Below are 19,437 nucleotides of genomic sequence, written 5' to 3'. Positions count from 1 at the left end.
GACGCATGTAAGGAGATCCGCATGTATGGCCACCTCGAATGACGTGAGCAGCATGCAAGGAGACCCATACATATGGTTTTTGAGTGACTTGGTCGAAAAATGATCCTAAGTTATCATGAATTACTTTTTGCTACCGGAGTCGACTTTCAGGATTGAGCAGTCTCAGTTTACTACGACATTTGAGATTGAATGCTGGGTGGGGCCATCTCAAATTACGTGAGACGCATGCAAGGACACCCGCACGTATGGCCACCTCGAATGACGTGAGTAGCATGCAAAGAGACCCATACGTATGGTTTTTAAGTGACCTGGTCGAAAAATGATCCTAAGTTATCATGAATTACTTTTTGCTATCGGAGTTGACTTTCAGGATTGAGCAGTCTCAGTTTACTACGACATTTGAGATTGAATGCTGGGTGGGGCCATCTCGAATTACGTGAGACGCATGCAAGGACACCCGCACGTATGGCCACCTCGAATGACATGAGCAGCATGCAAAGAGACCCATACGTATGGTTTTTGAGTGACCTGGTCGAAAAAGGATTGAGCAGTCTCGGTTTACTACGGCATTTGAGATTGAATGCTGGATTGAGACGCCTCGAATTACGTGAGACGCATGCAAGGAAACACGCCTTGAACCGTGCACTACTGACCCTCAGAGATTTCTCGATTATCGAAAATAAAAGAATTAAATGTAGAAAACATTGACTATAAACCTTGTGTTATCATCTATATGCATTAAAAACCTTCCAATATCTAATGGTTTAGCATTCACTAAACTACATAAGAATTTCATTACACTAATATTGCAATGAAAAGATCAAAAAAACAAGAACAGATACTGAGAAAAAAGAATAGGCACATCCCCTAGAAACCCAAAAAAAAAAAAAAAAAAAAAAACCAGAGAGAAACTAGGCGAAAAGAAGCAATGTACAAGACATCGATGAGGCGATGTGTTATCCTCGAGTTTTTCCATGCTGGGCAAAATACGCTTTATCTGCATTTGATAAACGATCTTGGAACATCGCCCATTCGTTTCTACATCTCTCTCGTACCTAGAAAGAGAAAGCCGTTCACTTTTAGCCAGTCGAACCAGAGGTAAAATGGACTTGTCACATTTCGAATAAAATTGGAGCGAAGAAATGGATATGCTTACCCCTTCCCATGGAGCTTTGCCATTCTCTGGCTGACCCTGTGATGATCGATGAAGAAGAGAACAGTGTCAAACGATGAAGCAGGTAAAACACAGCGTCAAATGACTATGCGGTAGTCGCATTACCAAAGAAACGAGTGATGTGTAATCATAAAAGAAGAGTAGCAAGTAGTCAAATGTCTATGCGCCAGTCGCATTAAAAAAGAAACGAGTGATGTGTAATCGTAACAAAAGAGTAGCGAACAGTCAAATGACTATGCGTCAGTCGCATTACCAAAGAAACGAGTGATGTGTAATCATAACAAAAAAGTAGCAAACATTTGTGTAACCTAGTAGGAGCGTCGAACTCTAGTTATATAGAGCCATGTAAGAAGAAGCTAACATAAGGATTAAACTCTTATCGAAAGCAGCATTCTTTCTTTCAGTACGGCACTAAGTGCCAGAGAGACGAGAATGATATTGATCAAGTTTATAGCAAGCAGAAGTAATCCTTTAACATAAGTCTAGGGCGAAAAAAGAAATGGTTTTCAAATTTTACTTTTCAAAGGAAAAAGAAAGAAGTGGGATAAGGTTTTTGGTTTTATTTGTTCGACTTCAACAGCAATTATTGCTAGCGAAACACTGGACTTCAATCGATATCTCAAGGACTCAGAAAGCGAATGCTTTGGATGTTTATACCTATTAGAGGGTGAGGCAGGTAATTGAAGCCTCGGTAATCGGAGAAGGGAATTGGTAAGAAAGACATTCGGTCGTACACTTAAATTCTCATTGAGTCTTATTAAAGTTTAGTTCATAATTGACTTGCACAGGATGATACCGATTGCTAAACTATCAATCTGTATTCCTCGAAATTTCAATTGACTAACCTGATTCCCAAGAGAAGGAATAACTTGATGCACAATCCACTGAGAATCGACTACGCCAATTTTTTCATGAGCAGGCTGTGGAAACAAAGAGATTAACAATAAGATTATATAGAGGATCCACCGTACTTCGGATTAGTTAAAAAAAACTCCTAAAAGAGTGAAGAAGATTATTAATTTCCAAGTCTCCGGTGTTATTAACGTTCGATCAATCCTCCGATAAAAGAAAGGAATACAAAGTAAAGTCACCACCTTTCGTGCATAAGAATGCATCTAGGAGAACTACTAACCTCTACACATCTTCTTAATGCGAAATCCAATCCCCATCCATGCACCAAATCATTCTATAACCAAACATCAAGTCGAAGCACAACCATTAGCTTAACATAACAGAAATGGACATTGAAAGGAGAGGAAGTGATATCCAGTGTAAGAACTACCTGAATCATATGCCAAACACATCGCCAAGCTTCACGAGAGAATACAGGAGCCATTATTTCCACAAAACTGTATATAAAAAAGATGGACCAAGATAATAACTATAAGTTGCACGCTAATGATAGAAGCATCGGAATATTTGTCACTGACGAGTCTTGTATAATCAGTTTTCCCAAGGAAAAATTCTACATGGAACTCGATTAGATCATATCGTATATCTGAGTGCTAACACAGCAGAATTAGGTTGTCTAGTCATACTCTGGAAAAATTTTAGATAAAATTTCAAGATCTTGTGAAATATAGGAAAAAAGGTACAGCCAATGGCATAGCGGATTAAATAACCAACACAAGACTAGAAATATTAGTCACTGCTATAAGATCTAGTCTTGCTTGATGCACAAAGTTGCACGGGGAACGTCACTGCCACCAGGGTACATATCTTAATCAAGTTAGCAATACTTAGTAGTGCTTCCCTACTACCTTAACCGGAGGAAATATCGCTTGATTAACGAGCATAGCCTTACCAAAGCTGCGGTTAAGATTCAAGGCCATCTTTCGCTCTTGGCTTCATCTTAAAAAATCAAATGATTCATTGTGATGCAGGAAAATAAATGATTAGGCTCACTCTAGTCGAAGGAGCATTAAACGAGTTCCACTTTAATGATGTTTGCTAAGACAAGATGGACCAGAAAGAAACTCAGAAATACTTGCTTAGTAATACTAATGGCGGAAGTGACTTATCAAAGCACATGTTTAGTCATAAGTTACATAATATCTCAAAAGAAAGGATAATATAGGGATATTACTTAAGTTTAACCATGACGAATGAGTTCTGATTAAGATCAATATTGCTGAACAAAAATCTATTTTAGTATGTGCATGTTATCTCACAATTGACGGGTAGATAGGTGAAATTGTAACCAGCAGTTTGCATACACGTGTGTGTGTGTGAGAGAGAGAGAGAGAGAGAGTACGCTGCACAAGGAGGCAAATGTGGATCACCGCACCAGCCTGGTTTCTCTTCCGTATCCCTGTTTACCACCAACAGATGTTAACTTTCACAGTGGTTCCATCAAAATTAGGAAAAAATATTGTCAAGCAGAAGAGAAGTTCCACCGATATGTGTGTGGCAATGAACATACTTGTGAACTTCTCTGTCACCCCTCCTCTTGGTCATCTGCCATGTGAGTCCGTTATTGGGTTCAAGACCGGGCTGAGAGATGTCTAGACCATGTTTCTTAACTAGTTGTATATATCTGCCATACACAAGTGAAGATATTCACACGGAAGAATATTATAAGGACGCCAAATACTTTCTTTTTCTGATTTTGAAAAGAATGAGAAATCACATGACCGACAGAACAATGGAAAGGAACCTACCTGTCTGCATTGAAATGCGAAACTCCAAGATCTTCATCCCATATAAATATGTAATCATAGACAGCTACAACATCGGGATGCAGAAACCTCTTTGCATACCACCTTGTCATAGGAAAGCAATAACGAATTATGGACGAAAGAGATTGATTTAACTTATGTACACCGACAATATAATGAAATTTTACACTATCAATGCATTTTAACCTGTTCTAACATAGCAACATGCCTGTGGTACTTTTCAGGTTACGCAGTCCACTCTTTATGGACAACTACATGTAGTTATTTTTAATGACCTGATAGTGAAAAATTGTTTCACACTATCAGCGTATGTAAAACAACAAAGGATTCGTCATTGTATACAAAGAACAACATTCTCGTCATTTTACATCCTATACATGGAGCGAAACACGCTAATCAAAAGGGACTTCCTGAATTGGTAAGAGTTAACTCTTGCACATTATTCTTGAAATCTGGGGAAAAAACAAAGTTGGCATACAAAAGATAATAAATAAACTCAAAGTCTTACCACTTTGTCTGCTTCCTAACACTGATGTGAATTGCACGCTTGGACCATTCAAATTGATCCCACTCAGTCGTTCGACCATCATAATGGAAAAGCAAAATTTGGAAATCCTCCGAAAACTAATCCATGTATAAAATATAAGACTCAGTATACGGAATACAATGTCAACTGTGAGGAGAAAAGAGAAATAAACGCTAATGCTCAATAATATCAATAATATTTATTCAGTAGAATTGCTTCATTGCTATAACCTTTTTAACTGCTGCGTCAATGTTGTACTTTTGATCCAAACCAACCGTAAACGTAACCAGGTACTTGGGCTTTTTTGTCACATCCTGAAAATACCACAAATTTTCAACAAACTATACCCAGAAGAAGCACCACTGAAAAAGGACAATTTTGAATATTGTACACAGTGCACACGATCCCTTCTCAGCCTACGTTCTAGTCCAATTCGTTAATGATTGGCTCTAACTGACAGAAGTTCAACCAATGTATCATGTCAAAAACTTGACACTAAGACACTTCAGCTCAGGAAAATCCATAGTGCATAAAGTTGAACGCCAGTCTAAAATGCAAGTATGATCCTCATGGGCAGTATCCAATTGCTCGTTTTCAAAGGAGCACAAATAAGAAACCAAAACTGACTCAGATGTACCATTACTAACATTAAAGTATCTAACATAAAGTTTGTGCACTGAGGGGCAATGATATGATTACTAGAGCAGTTCGTGAAATGCAAGACAGTTGCAAAGTCTCTCTTAAAAGACGCACTTAAAGGTATCATAATTCATATAACAACCGCACATGCTTTTATTTTTTGTTAAATCAGGTTAAACAATATTATTGGAGATATTTGCTTCATACCTCACTTGGTTCACCCCACAACCTTCGCAAATAGAAATCTGTTTCGGGGACCACAATCCCTGGTGGCAATGTCTCTGCACCACGAGGATTTGTTGGGACATATATCTGCGCAAAAGGAAAGTAATCTATCAATATTTCAGAATAAATGTCCAGGTGCTCTCGATCCTATATCCTACTCCATCTCCCAATGTGAAAAAATCATGTATTATGCATTTATGTCCTCAAATTTCTCTATTTTCAGCAGGGAATTAGAAAAGCTTGTCACAGAATCAGCACAAAGAAAGTTCGGAGCCTTTAGATATGAACCATGCATACTACCATAACAATGCACCATCGACCCAGTAATACTCAATGTTTCTAGCTAATTTCATGCTACTGCTCCCTCAATCCAACTTTCCGTGACATAATTCAGTTTTCGAAAACTAGACTGGCACTTGATATCAAAATGTTTCCCAATCGAAAGAACTTTCCTTCGAGAATGTTCTACAAAAGAATCACCGCCTTCATTCTGTTAGAATGGTAGATGTGACTGTAGTAGGGGAAAAGAGAGGGGGGGGGGGGGGGGAGGATCAACTATATTTGATGATAATTCTAGATAGTAGAACAAAAAACAATAATGTTGGTAAGAGTGAGTGGGAGTATATATTAGGAGAAGAGACCGCTGAAATGGAGATGAAACTGAAAGCTGCTTTCATTTATTCCACAGTGTATCCCTCTAAATTTTAGCGTAGAGCTTCGGTGAAATTTTTTCTAATTTGAGGCACAAAGAAGAAACCACATAAGATGCAAGCAAAGAAGAATTTAAACTCTCGTAATCAGCAAGAAATTACTTGCGGAACGAGACAAATATACAACATTTCTTGAATCTCGAGTATGCGGAAAAACTTTAACTTGTATAGCCAGTAAAGAAACACATAAAGTTAAAGAAATGACTAAATCACTTAACCAGCTTCGGTTCATGTAAGGACTAATGAAGCAACTGCAAAAAACAAATGCACCTGTCTAATCAAGCAAATTAAAAATCCTAGAAGCCTAGAATGCAATTTCAGAAGCCATACAACTGTATATGCCACAGCACAACTCAGAAATAGCCAACCCCCGCACCCTCACCTCCACCCACGCACCCCCAAATGAAACCACAATATAGGGCAAAATGTTGTTTCCGCCAGCATGGAATCCTTAAAGCTATTTCACCATACAAAGTATCGTCCATCGATCAATGAAAATAAATACCTTTGGTGTTAAATGAGTACTACCAGAACCAAGATTCTTCGGGTAACGACGCTCTATAGCACGTCGATCATCATTGAAGGCATAATCGAGAGTTGATATAAGGCTTGAAGGTAAATTAATCTGCAAATGACCCAAAGATTCTAGTGAATGAGAAAATTGAATTGGTTTATACCAAAAGAACCATGCAGGCATTGAGCTAACATACCTTTGTTAGAGAAACAGAAGGAAAAGAAATCCCAACAAAGTATCCAAACACCATTCCCATGATAGTGGTTATAACAAGTCTAGCACTATCATTCGATCTTTTGAAAGCCCCACTGAATCTAAAACGGAAAGAACATGATCTAAGCTATATGCTCTAACCAGAAGCTCAGCTTTAAAATTCATTAGAGACGCATGTAAATATTTTCTACGAACCTGCGGTGAGGGGTTCCCATTTTCACAAAAGTTGCTCAACTCAAAGGTCACGCACTAGGCAGAAACCAATTCCTTGAGCATCCCCCAGTTTCAGAAAGCAAGCTTCACATACCTGAAAGTTTCAATCCTATTAGTCACAGAGCAATAAGTCACACATCAAAATCACTCAAAAAAAAAATTACACTCTACACCTAAAAGACGTCACCTAATCTTTTATTTAACATTGTGATCAATTGCTAGTAAGTTCTCGTCAAAAAGTTCTGTTCCAAAATGTGGAATCTCATAGCACATATGAACCATAACTACACAGAAAACCGGGAAAATAAATTTGGCCTACCATTCTCCCAAACCTCAATTCTTATATTCTAGTAAGATTTGCAATAAAGACATTATTTTTTGATAATTTTGGTATTCGGGTTAGCTTAATGAAACCACCTAACAATTCTTATACTCTAGTAAGTTTTGCAATAAAAACATTACTTTGATAATCGTGGCATTGGGTCCAACTTAATGAAACCAACTAATAATTCTTATGCTCTAGTAAGTTTTTCAATAAAGATACTATTTTTTATTAATCGTGGTATCCGTGCTAGCTTAGCGAAACAAACTCACAATTCTTATACTCAAGTAAGTTTTGCTATAAAGACATTGTTTTTAAATAATTTGATGGTCAGGCCAGCTTGCAACACCTCGACTAATTCCACAGGATAGCTCCCAACTCCCATCGGCAATGATGACATTGTCCACCGAGACTAAATCAGATGGGAAGAAATCACCTAGTGTTTACTTCATTGACCAATAAAGACATTCTTCCATCCATAAGTAAGTTAAATTTCTGCTGAAACTTCAACAATGCGAAAACAATAACCTTTATCAAATCAAGTTTAATTACTTTGTTTTTATAATCGTGGTGTCCATGCCAGCTTGCGCACACCTCGACCAATTTGACAGGATACCTCTCACCTCCCACGAGCAACATAATGTTGTCCACCGAAACTACAATAAATGGGAAGAAATTACCTAGTGTTTACTTCATTGACCAATAAAGACATTCTTCCATCCATAAGTAAGTTAAATTTCTCCTGAAACTTCAACAATGCGAAAACAATAACCTTTATCAAATCAAGTTTAATTATTTCTTTTGATAATCGTAGTGTCCATGCCAGCTTGCACACACCTCAACTAATTCCACGGGATACTTGTTACCTCCCACTAGCAATAGGTGCAAGATAACTCTATCCATCAAATTTAATTAAGTTTTTTGATAATCGTGGTGTCCATGCCAGCTTGCGCACACCTCGACTAATTCCACGGGATACCTGTCACCTCCCACCAACAATAGGTACAAGATAACTCTAACCATCAAGTTTAATTATTTGTTTTTTGAAAATCGTGGTGTCTATGCTAGCTTGCGCAAACCTCGACTAATTCCACGAGATACTTGTCACCTCCCACCAACAATAGGTACAAGATAAATAACCATCAAGTTTAATTATTTGTTTTTTGATAATTGTGGTGTCCATGCTAGCTTGCGCACACCTCAACTAATTCCACGGGATACCTGTCACCTCCCACCAACAATAGGTACAAGATAACTCTAACCATCAAGTTTAATTATTTGTTTTTTGATAATGGTGGTGTCCATGCTAGTTAGCTCACACCTCGACTAATTCCACGGGATACCTGTCACCTTCCACCAACAATAGGTACAAGATAACTCTATCCATCAAGTTTTAAGTTTTTTGATAATCGTGGTGTCCGTGCCAGCTTGCGCACGCCTCAACTAATTACACCTGATACCAATCACCTCTCACCAACAATAGTTACAAGATAACTCTATCCATCTATCCATCAAGTTTAACATTGTAACTTAAAGTTACAATCTTTACAATTTCCTCAAAACTTGCTAAACAAATTTTGCTTATTGATCTCAACCATAAACCTCTACCATCAATATTAACACAAAAAATTTAATAAAACAAAAACCCTTTACTCTCCTAATATTACAGCAAAATAAATCAAATTTAAACTAAAACATCAAGAATACTGCTGACATGCAATATAGAAATTCATTCTTGAAATACAAAAAAAAAAAAATTAAAAATCCCCAAAAATATAAATAAAATTCTTAATTAAACCCTTTTCATTACCAAAAATACCCAAATTTTTACTAAATCCCATTTCTACAATCAGCCATTTAATTAATTAATTAATTAATTTTAAAAATTGAATTTTAACTATTAAATCCCAATAAATAATTAAAAAAACTAATAAATGTGCATTAAAATAATCATAAATTGAGAAAAAAAAAACTGGGCTTTGAGAGACTTACAGGTTGCGAAGATGGATTTTTACCGAAGGAAAAGAAAGAGAGATCGATTTAAGGTTTTTGGATTTATTGAGGGACAAATGAAATGTTTTACAAAAATTTTTTAAAAATAAATATATGTGTTTTGTTTTGAAATTAGTATGAAATTGCAACAAAAAAAAAGTGTTTTTTCTAAAAAAAAAAAAAAAAAGAAAAAGTCTAACTTACTATATTTAGCCTTTGAAAACTCAAACATATAGGAATAGTATAGACTTTTTCTTTGAGTAGTTTAATATATAAAATTTGACCACTAAACAATTCCTATGTTTCAATTTATTTGACGTGAAGTTTGAGAAAATAGAAGAAATTTGAATTATCTAATTTTAAGTTAAAAGATATATCAAATGTATCAAAATGTATTTTAATTTTATGGTTTTAAACACGATACGTGCAAAGTTAGAATTAAAAAATTATTAAAAAAGAAAAAGGTAATTCTAGATCGTGGAGGACATAGCTTAGCGTAGTCTCGCTTATTCTTCCATATTAGTATTACAGTATTGCTCATGTAGCTTCTCGTTTCCTCGATTTCTATTATTATTTGCCGCTTTTTGTACTTCAGTTATCGTATTTTTTCTAGGTTGTAGTTACTATTCAAAATGTTTTCTCATGTTTTAGGTATTATTTTGTTAAGACTTCTTCATTCCTGTTATTTCCTTTTTCGAACTTTTTTGGTATGTTTTTTATCGAGTTGAGGGTTTGTAAGAAACAACCTTTCTACCTCAAGGATGATGAGAGTAAGATCTACGTAAGGGCGGAGCCACCTTTAGCTCAGGAGGTTCATCCGAACCCCATTCGATGAAAAATTATACTATTTATACATGGTTTAAATTATCTTTTATGTATATATATACTTGACGTTGAACCTCCTTCGGTTAGTTTGCATGTTTACTTCTGAACCCCCTTAGGAAAAATCTTTTCGTCACTACGTACATCTACCCTTTTCATACCCCGCTTTGTGTGATTATGCTCGATATTAAAATTTGCCAACATGCTTCTTTCATGTTTTACCTTCCATAACTTGTTTTTATATAGTAAGAATGAAAAATGGAAAATGAAGTGAAGAAAAAAGTTAACCAAAGTATTTGATGACAGTCCTTCTTCCTGTCAGGTAAACCATCTACATTTCTTGAAAAAAAAAAAAAGTACAGTTTCTTTATTATTTTGAAGAAAAAAATATGAATATTGTGTCTTGCATGTCATGAGTTTTGCCGCCGCTATGCTTAACATTGTACTTTTTTTTTCCTGAATTTTCATGAGTTGTTGAAACTTGAACAGCCAGGTTTCCATGTTGGCTTTGGTTGGTAGGACTTTTTCGCTCGCCGAAGTGGGATTACACTGAGTATGTTGTTATTGTTGTTGTTGTTGTGTTGATAAAATATGTTGTGTGTGAATTGTTCCGCGTACATTAAAAAGAGAAGTAATAATGTGAACTTTCCCACCTGATAGATTAGTCGTTTGTTTTTGGAGTCTCGAGTAGGTGGTTATAACAATTGGTGTCAGAGCAGATCGATCAAGCATGGTTCCTAATTTTCATGAGTTGTTGAAACTTAAACAACCAAGTTTCCATGTTGGTTTCAGTTGGTAGGACTTTTTCGCTCGGTCGCCGCTTGTGGGATTACACTGAGTATGCTGTTATTGTTGTTGTTGTGTTGACAAAATATGTTGTGTGTGAATTGTTTCGCGTAGATAAAGAAGAGAAGTACTGCCGTGAACTTTTCCACCTGATGGACTAGTCGTTTGGTTTTAGAGTCTCGAGCATGTGTTTATAATAGTTGGTATCAGAGCAGATCGATCAAGCACAATTCTTGGTTATTTGACAAAAAAAATTGTGTCTTGCATGTCATGAATTCTGCCCCGCTCTGCTTAACACTGTAAGCTTTTCTTAATTTTCATGAGTTGTTGAAACTTTCAACAACCAGGTTTCCATGTTGGTTTTGGTTGGTAGGACTCTTACGCTCACCATTGTGGGAATACGCTAAGTATGTTATTGCTGTGTTGATAAAATATGCCGTGTGTGAATTGTTCTGTGTTGATAAAATAGAGAAGTACTAATGAGTTTGTAACTTAAGTGGGCTTATACCACCTACTAGATTAGTCGTTTGGTTTTGAACTCTCGGAGTATATTTAGTTTATAACAACTGGTATATTTAGTTTATAACAACTGGTATCAGAGCAAGTCGACCGAATACTTGAGGCCACGATTCGACGACCTGACCATGTGAAGCGCCTTGCGTGGCGGCTTAGACCTAGGAGGGGTGCCAATCGTGACCAAATGAATTTTATGTTTCATTTCTTTCAGTAATAACAAAAACTAGGCAGAACAAAGAGGATACAGAAAGCCACTTTTGGCTGCTATATTAAAGCAACAAAAGAATTGTAATTTGTTGTCGAAACGAGTCAGAATTTCGCACAATGTGAAGGTAAACCTGTGTCGTGGTGAACGGATACTATCTCCGCTCGGCTGCATTTAAGTACGTCTGATCCGAGTTTTGCTCCTGCTGTCTTTAACCCTTTTAATGAGACGGGTTGATTGAAGAGGTTCAACGATGGTAGCTTCGCGGCTGGAGGCATTTTCCCATTTGGCAAGAGGTTCTTGAAATCTTCTTTTAGTAATGGCACCTCGAAATCCTCCTTGTTATGCTTAACGACATTGTTCTTAGCAGCGATATGAGCTCCCGGTTCCATATGGTTTGTCGAAAAGCTCATTTGATTTGGGAAGTTCGGGTAAAGGCTAACGTATCCTCTTAGGTACATCATATCAATCAAGAACTTCTTCCACGAAGCTTGCCATCCATTCGTTCTTGATTTTGGTATCTGTACTGGATTTTGCTTTGGATCTTCTGTGAACCTCATGTTCATGTAGACGTAGAATTCCTTCCATTGCTTTGGAAAGAAAACCGCGCCCCAACTGCAAGGCAACTGGTGGAGATAAGGCGTGTTTGGATGAATGTGCTTGAAGAACTCTGTCGCGTTCCATTTAGGCCTTTCTTTTACAACTTCCACCAACCGTGGTGTATAAAGAGAGATCGAGGAGAGCTCGGGGAGTGATTTTTGAGGGTCGTAGTGGTAGGCCAAGAGCGCGTATTTGATCCAGAGGTAATAGTAAGGGGAGACTTCGATGTCATCTTCGAGTAAGAGCCCAAAATCATCATCCGATGAGGGGTACCAACTCTCACTAACAGCTCGAATTAGGCCTCCTTGGATGATCCTTCTTCGAAGAGTTTTGGGTCCGTGAGGCCAATTGAACGAGTTAACAAGCTTTATCGTAGCTTCATCCACCTTGCTATCCATGTTGAAAGTAATAGGAACTTGATCACCTATATAGTACGCGTCACTGAGCGCCTTGAGAAGCCTTGCCAGTGAATTAGCTCGATTCTGTGTGATGATGTTTACAGAAAGCGTCATACGGTTCCAATCTGCAAGTACAAATCGCGTTGTTGAGAGTACAGATCAAACGTTGAGAAACAAAGGAAATGTATGATATAAGATTCATCGGTATCTTACTTGGCAATGCTGTGGAACGAAGATCAGCCATCCAAAGAACCTTAGCGACCGATGATCTAGGTAGAAGAACCAAATTTGAACTGTTTGTGTTAGCTTCTGTAGCCATCTTGAGTGCTTTTATCACATTAGAATCTGCATCAGCTACCGTTATCACGAGGCTGGGGTTGTGAATCTTGATTAGTCCTTTCATGCTTGCGTAGACTGCTTGAACGATAGGCACTTCTGAATTTGATATCCCAGAGAGAGCACCAACGCCTAAATCCATAATCTTGAATCTCCTCTCTGTGCATACTATCTTAGGCCATTTCAAAGCTGCGGCCGCATCTTCACAAGGACAGAAACTCCCTCCTGAGACAACAATGTAGGCCTTTTTCCCAACTGTTGATCTGAACTTTTCAAGAAGAGGCGCGAGAGCTGTAACTTCATCGACAGAGTGGGCGTAGAAGAGTGCATCGATTTTTTGAGGATTCATCGCTGCCCATTGCGTTATGTAACCAGTCGAGAGCGCTTTCCACCATTGATCATCTCGGACTTGAACCGTGTCCTTGAATATTACAGTGGTTTCGGATACATACGCAAGCCTATGCTCACTGTCACCCCATGTTTCTTTGTCATTTGGATCAACTGGTAGCACAAATGAACCAGCATTTCTGTACTTCTGAAGCTGATAACTGCATAAATCGACATAACGCATAAATAGACACTCAAACTTGGCCTCAACCGACAAGAAAACACTCAAAACTTTGAGTACGCACATCTAGACACCTCAACTCGTCTTTCATTGTGTCGTTTGAACATTCCACTTACAATCTAGACGCCTCCAACGTTTATGAGTCACCTCAGTGTCAGGTGTCCACGAGACATAATGAGGACGAGTTGAGAGTGTTATAGATTATGTCACTCTACAACAACAACAAACCCAGTGTATTCCCACATAGTGGGGTTTGGGGAGAGTAAATGTACGTAGTCCATAACACTACCTTCGGAAAAGTAGAAAGGCTGTTTCCGATAGACCCTCGGCTCAAAACGAAGAATAGTAAACAAATTCGTAATAAAGCATGAAGTAAGATGGAATAACATAAATAAGACACCCACAAAGGAATACCCCAATACTAAGAAACCAAAGGCACCCCCCACCCCCATACCCTCCTACTAGCAGCTCCAACCTATGGACCTATCCCTAAGACTACCGCCCCGGCTACCCCAAAGCTCCCCTAACTACTGACTACGACCCACCCACATGCACTAGCCTTCTAACCTAATTCGCATCCTCTATACCTTCCTATCTATGGTCATGTCCTCAGTAAGCTGTAACTGCTCCATGTCATGAGAAACTAACACAGACTATTTCTAGCATAACTGAACTATTGAAGTAGAAAGCATACCTTAGGTGCAAGTCTTCTCCTGTCATGAAAGTGAAAGGCGTCTCGATGAAAAGTGTCTTGACAAGTTCAGCAGAAAGAAACCAAGAACTCGAGAGGAAATCGGCCTGAACAATTCTGTCCACAGTGATATTATAAGCAGGATCAGGCAAATAAAGCCCGGCTTCCTTGGATCGGAACTTCCTATAGCTAGGAAAAATGAAATCTTTCTGTCGAAAAGGCAAAATCCTACCGATACTTCCCAAAACAGAATTCTTATACTTGTCTGTCCCTGCAACATGTGCTAAAATCTGCAACATTTTCTTCCCTGGGATCATGTCATCGTCAACGATATATACAAGGTCAGCTTCTGTTTGCAAAGCCATTTGAAACCTTCCATAGTACTTGAAATCATAAGTTGAACTGATAAAACTTATACGCGAGTCGTTGTAACTATCTACAATCCTCTTGAGTGATTCCTCATTAGGACTTCCAAATGCAACTACCCAAGCATTATGAAATGGGAGAGTTTGGCTATGCAAAGAATCAAGCTGAGAACAAAGAGTTTTCCTCTTGAAATGGTTCAAGATAACTGTGATCTTCGGCTTGTTTGGACCGCGTAAATCCCACTTAGACCTCATCGACATCAACTCAGACAGTGTCTCAGTACCACCAAGATTCTTCTTCTGAAACTCCCTCAACTCTCGATAAAACTCATTCTTCAACTTGATCATAACATCATCGTTCGACCTCTTCTGTTCAAAATCAATCTTTTCGTATTCACAAACATCAGAAGGACTACTAATAGGCTGCTTCAGCTGAACAACATGACTAACAACATGTGGAGAAGATATAATGAAGTGTTTCCACGACTGAGCGATTCGCGTAGCCCACGTAAAATCTGGTTTACTCCTTAAATCTACAGATGGACTCATGTAATACAGAAGAAATGTTGCATAAACAGCAAAACAAAACTGCAAACAAGTTAGTACTGTCACAAGTTTAGTTGAACTTTTTGGTGATGATCTCATCATATTCTTTGCTGTTTTACCTCCCATATACTCACTCAGCATCCCTTCTAACGAATCTCCACTTCTTATATTAGGATTTCTAGCTAACCCCATCTCATATATGCAGCCAAATCAACTATCCCACCTGCAAAAATGTCAAAAACACGAGAGTAAAAAACAAATCTTGAAAACATGTATACACAATATATGTTGGGTTCAATAGCTGTGAATGGAAAATGAAAAGTTGCTTGGAAGGGACACAACTCTTCTTCGAGTAAAAGAAACACTATTTCGGGAAAAGGTATGACTGTTTGGATGGTTGTGGCTGTTCAGAAAAGACGCAATCTTTCGAATGGACAGACATGACTGTTCAGAAAGGATACACCTTTCCGGTAAACCATTGCCACCTTTCGGAAGGAGCACTTAATGGCTATATAAACCTGCATTTTTTCCACAGGTTTAGTATGAAAAATTTCTGCATAAGAAAAATATTCTCTTGCTTCTAAAAACTCTGTGTGATCATCGCCCGTTGAGTGAGTTTGAAGAAAATCAGAAAGTTTGAGGTACTGCTACATTCCGCAACCTCGGGTACTTAAGGAGAATTATTTCCTTAAGGACACTCCGTGAATTCGGAGGACTTGGCTTATTCTACTTCATCTATTTTTCTTAAAAAATAGAGAACAACACAATTCTTTGAAAGGTCTTTTGATCTTGTATTGAAGGTGTTGGAAAACTTCAAAAGTGTTCTTGAAAAATCTTGAACTTGTGTTGAAGTTTAACAAAAAAAATCACATTATTTTCAGCATATATATCGTAAATATATACGTGTAAAACTACGAAAAGTAGTATAAATATTATCTCTATTGCAATAGTTTTTGAAGAACTCAGAATCTTTAACTCGTCAAGTTAAAATTCTGGAACTGTCTCTGTTGATACTTAACCAAAACTATATACTTGAACCAAGATTCTATGATTGAACAAAAAAAAGTCATATTATTTTCAGCATATATATATCGTAAATATATACGCGTAAAACCACGAAAAGTAGTATAAATATTATCTCTATTGCAATAGTTTTTGAAGAACTCAGAATCATTAACTCGTCATGTTAAAATTCTGGAACTGCCTCTATACAGTTGAAATAAGGTTCTACGATTGAAAGAAAACACATTATTTCCAGCATACGTAATCGTAAATATAGACGTATGAAAAACTATGAAAGGCAATATATACATACAAGTTCTACACTATAAAATTTCACGAAACTCGTTAAAGTTACAATTCTAGAACTGCCTCTATTGATATATACAAAATAAAAAATTTACACACTTACCACACAATATGCCACACAATATGTCAATAGTTGAAATAAAGTTGTTCTATGATTGAAAATGAATTTGTTAACAAGGGACTTTTTTTTTTTTTTTTTGTATTGGAGTTTGTAGAGCAATGGATCTTGTGCAAAAAAAAAAAATAGTTTGTATATATATAGGACACTTAAAAGTATGTGTGAAAAGTAATAAAGTTGGAATTTAAGGAAGCCATGAGAAATGAGAGAATATCACATGGGGTTAACATCTTAAAGCCATTATATAATTATACTATATGCTTTCTTACACATACAATCACTCATTTCATTAATTATAAAGTCCACTTTTGTTGCCTTAAAACAAGGCCACCCCACCCTACCTTTTAAAAACTCCGAAATATAATCTTTGTACTAACAAATAAGACTTATTAGTTATGCTGATGTTATTTTTTATTGTTATGTTAAATATATGTTGTTTTTTATTTCTTTATCATTTTTGTATATATAAACTGTTTTGTTTTGAGTCGAGGGTCGGTTGAAAATAAATTCTTTGTCTCACATCTAAGGTAGTCGCATGGACGAGGGGCAGACCTAGGTTCAGAAATGTGGTGCTTCGGCACCCGTTAAACCGATGCAGAATAGGTATAATTATATAAGAAGTGTATAAAAATTAATATAAGATGGAAAAAAGCACCCATGAAACCAAGAAGATAGCTGAGTGTTTTGATTTTCAGGCGAACCTTAAAATTTTGGGTGTTAATATGTGTGTTTGAACCTCCCTAACACCCACGTTCCTCAAATCTTGGGTCCTCCACTGGCATGGACTGTGTACACTTACCTTTCCCTGAATCCACTGTGTGAAAATATACTGGATATATTTTTGTTGTTTGTTGTTTGTTTGGCTTGTTGTGTTAAGGGTCGTTTCGTAGTTGTATATATAGAGTCATGCAGGTATTAGTAATAATACATTAGTTATGCATGGTTTACTTATTATTCATGTATTACTTATTCCATTGTTTATTCTACATAAAATTATACGTAGCGTCCCTCATAACTTATACATGTAATATTCATTATGCGGATTTCTGAATTACAAATCAAATATCGTAATAATTTTATATATAATTCTAACCAACTATCAAATATTGTATTACTTATATCAAATCCAATACATGAATAATATTCCTCATAATTAGCTATCAAACGACCCCTAAATGAATAGGATATATTAAAGTAGGAATATTACACGTATTATTAATTGATTTAACGTCATGGTTACTATATATAAGAATAGTAATACTGAATAAGGTGTATAAACTAAACTGAATATCTCATAAAATCGTAGAATATTTATAAAGAAATCAAGGTATCAAACACTGTCTTTATCAAAGATGATGCCGATGTTCTCAACGATCAAATACATTCATTACAAGGAGAATCAAATCATCCTATATTTGATAAATACAGTATTTATCGCAAAAAAATATTTGAAAGATATTAAAAATAATAATACTCAATTAATATGGAAATTCCATTATTTTCTAAGAAATATTTATTTATTCTACCTCCTATTTTTTTTATAAAGAGAATGATTTTTTTCTCAAAGGCTCAGAAAAAATGGGTGAACTTACAAATATTCTTCATTGAAATCTCTATTATCGTCATATTTTATTTGCGATTACAGTTTATTTTCAGCACTTTTTTAAAAATTTATTGCAAACAAACACTATCAAACAAGAGATTAAATAATACCAAAGCTAATATATACGTTTTATTTTCTCTAATACTTCCTATCAAACGATCGACTACAGACTTTGTGCCGTTTAACCTCTCGTTTGGCCATAAAATCTATGGTCTAACGCTAACTAAATATTTTTTTAATTCCAAAAGTTTAAAAAATAGAAATTATACTAAAATTGGCAAAAATAGAAAGTCAAAAAACATTTGAAATTAGGATATTACTCAAAGTTCTTGATCACATGAATCTTTTAAAGAGTAAAAGTCTCCATCATCATGATCAGATATATACTAATATTTCACTTGCAATAAACTCAAAGAGCACACAATTTCCAAAATGTTAAAACCACTCATAATTTGAAATTGTCAAACCCAACTTTCAAGAATTAAAAAAAATAAGAGAATAAACATTCAGTAATTCCGAACTATGATCAAAGTTGCTATAACATATTCTAACTTCGCAGGGATTCTATTACCGTCTTGAAATCAATTTTAGCGTACTTTTATCACCGTTTTGTGCTGACGTGACACCTTTTTTTTACATAAAATGAAGTCCACGTCAACAGATTAACAAAAGGTGTCACGTCAGCTAAAAAGTTTGACAAAAATACAGTAAAACTTGGTTCAGGGGGTAATAGGCACTCCGTGAAGTTGGAGGGTGGTCATAGTAAATTTGGTCATAGCTCGGGGTACTAGATGCTTTACTCAAAAAATAATAATAATAATTATAATAATAATAATAAAGGCAGTTTGATGCAAAAGTATCCTGCATTCACGTACGTAGGGTTCGAGAAAGAGCTGCATGCACCTCAAGGGATGTGATATAGACAACCTACTCTAATATGCAAACATTAGTAGCTGCAAAAACAAAAGGCGTTTGGAACTTGCGGTCTTATATAAACACGTCATTTATTTAATTCCGGTAGAATCATTCTAAAACAACTTGTTTTCCAACCAAACGACAGCCTAAAAAGACACATAAAATGGTACAGAGGAAATAAAAACACACACACACATACATATATATATATATACATACATACATACATACATATATATATATATATATATATATTATATTATATTATATTATATTATATTAAAAGTGTGAAGGGCCTTAGAAATAATGTTTGAATTTTTTACCCTTCATTAAGAGTTTTTGCTTTAGATAAAATCGTCTTTTCACTATTTTTTCTAATATATAAGAGTTGACAATTAATTAAATATATTTATGGTAAAAGTTGATTTTAAGAAGATTTAAAAAATTTAAGAAT

The 19,437-nt window shown here is 36.2% G+C and overlaps 2 protein-coding genes across 4 annotated transcripts; both read right to left on the bottom strand.

Annotated features, from left to right (window-relative positions):
- Positions 1-704: 704 nt before the first annotated feature.
- LOC107848089 lies at positions 705-9,451 on the bottom strand. Of its 3 annotated transcripts, XM_016692766.2 has the most exons (16): positions 9,207-9,338; positions 7,767-7,870; positions 6,875-6,986; positions 6,663-6,780; positions 6,458-6,577; positions 5,225-5,329; positions 4,609-4,692; positions 4,361-4,476; positions 3,835-3,936; positions 3,597-3,710; positions 3,429-3,485; positions 2,457-2,523; positions 2,307-2,360; positions 2,020-2,094; positions 1,157-1,192; positions 705-1,055 (listed from the first exon to the last, which is right to left on the bottom strand). In XM_016692766.2, the coding sequence occupies exons 3-16, from the start codon at positions 6,892-6,894 to the stop codon at positions 957-959; spliced, it is 1,167 nt and encodes a 388-aa protein (XP_016548252.2). In that variant the 5' UTR covers positions 6,895-6,986; positions 7,767-7,870; positions 9,207-9,338; the 3' UTR covers positions 705-956. The 3 variants fall into 3 exon arrangements, with proteins under 3 accessions (XP_016548252.2, XP_047255935.1, XP_016548250.2); XM_047399979.1 differs by lacking the exons at positions 7,767-7,870; positions 9,207-9,338 and adding an exon at positions 9,411-9,451; XM_016692764.2 differs by lacking the exon at positions 7,767-7,870 and having other exon boundaries at positions 9,207-9,409.
- A 1,977-nt stretch (positions 9,452-11,428) lies between these two features.
- LOC107848088 lies at positions 11,429-16,722 on the bottom strand. Its single transcript, XM_016692761.2, has 4 exons — positions 16,451-16,722; positions 14,132-15,262; positions 12,747-13,417; positions 11,429-12,658 (listed from the first exon to the last, which is right to left on the bottom strand). The coding sequence occupies exons 2-4, from the start codon at positions 15,229-15,231 to the stop codon at positions 11,640-11,642; spliced, it is 2,790 nt and encodes a 929-aa protein (XP_016548247.1). The 5' UTR covers positions 15,232-15,262; positions 16,451-16,722; the 3' UTR covers positions 11,429-11,639.
- Positions 16,723-19,437: the final 2,715 nt, after the last annotated feature.

This window comes from Capsicum annuum, chromosome 11, assembly GCF_002878395.1.
Source record: "Capsicum annuum cultivar UCD-10X-F1 chromosome 11, UCD10Xv1.1, whole genome shotgun sequence".
In the NCBI taxonomy this organism is placed as follows: Eukaryota; Viridiplantae; Streptophyta; class Magnoliopsida; order Solanales; family Solanaceae; genus Capsicum; species Capsicum annuum.
The sequence above is the reverse complement of the archived record's forward strand: the minus strand, read 5'-3'. Positions and strand labels throughout refer to the sequence as shown.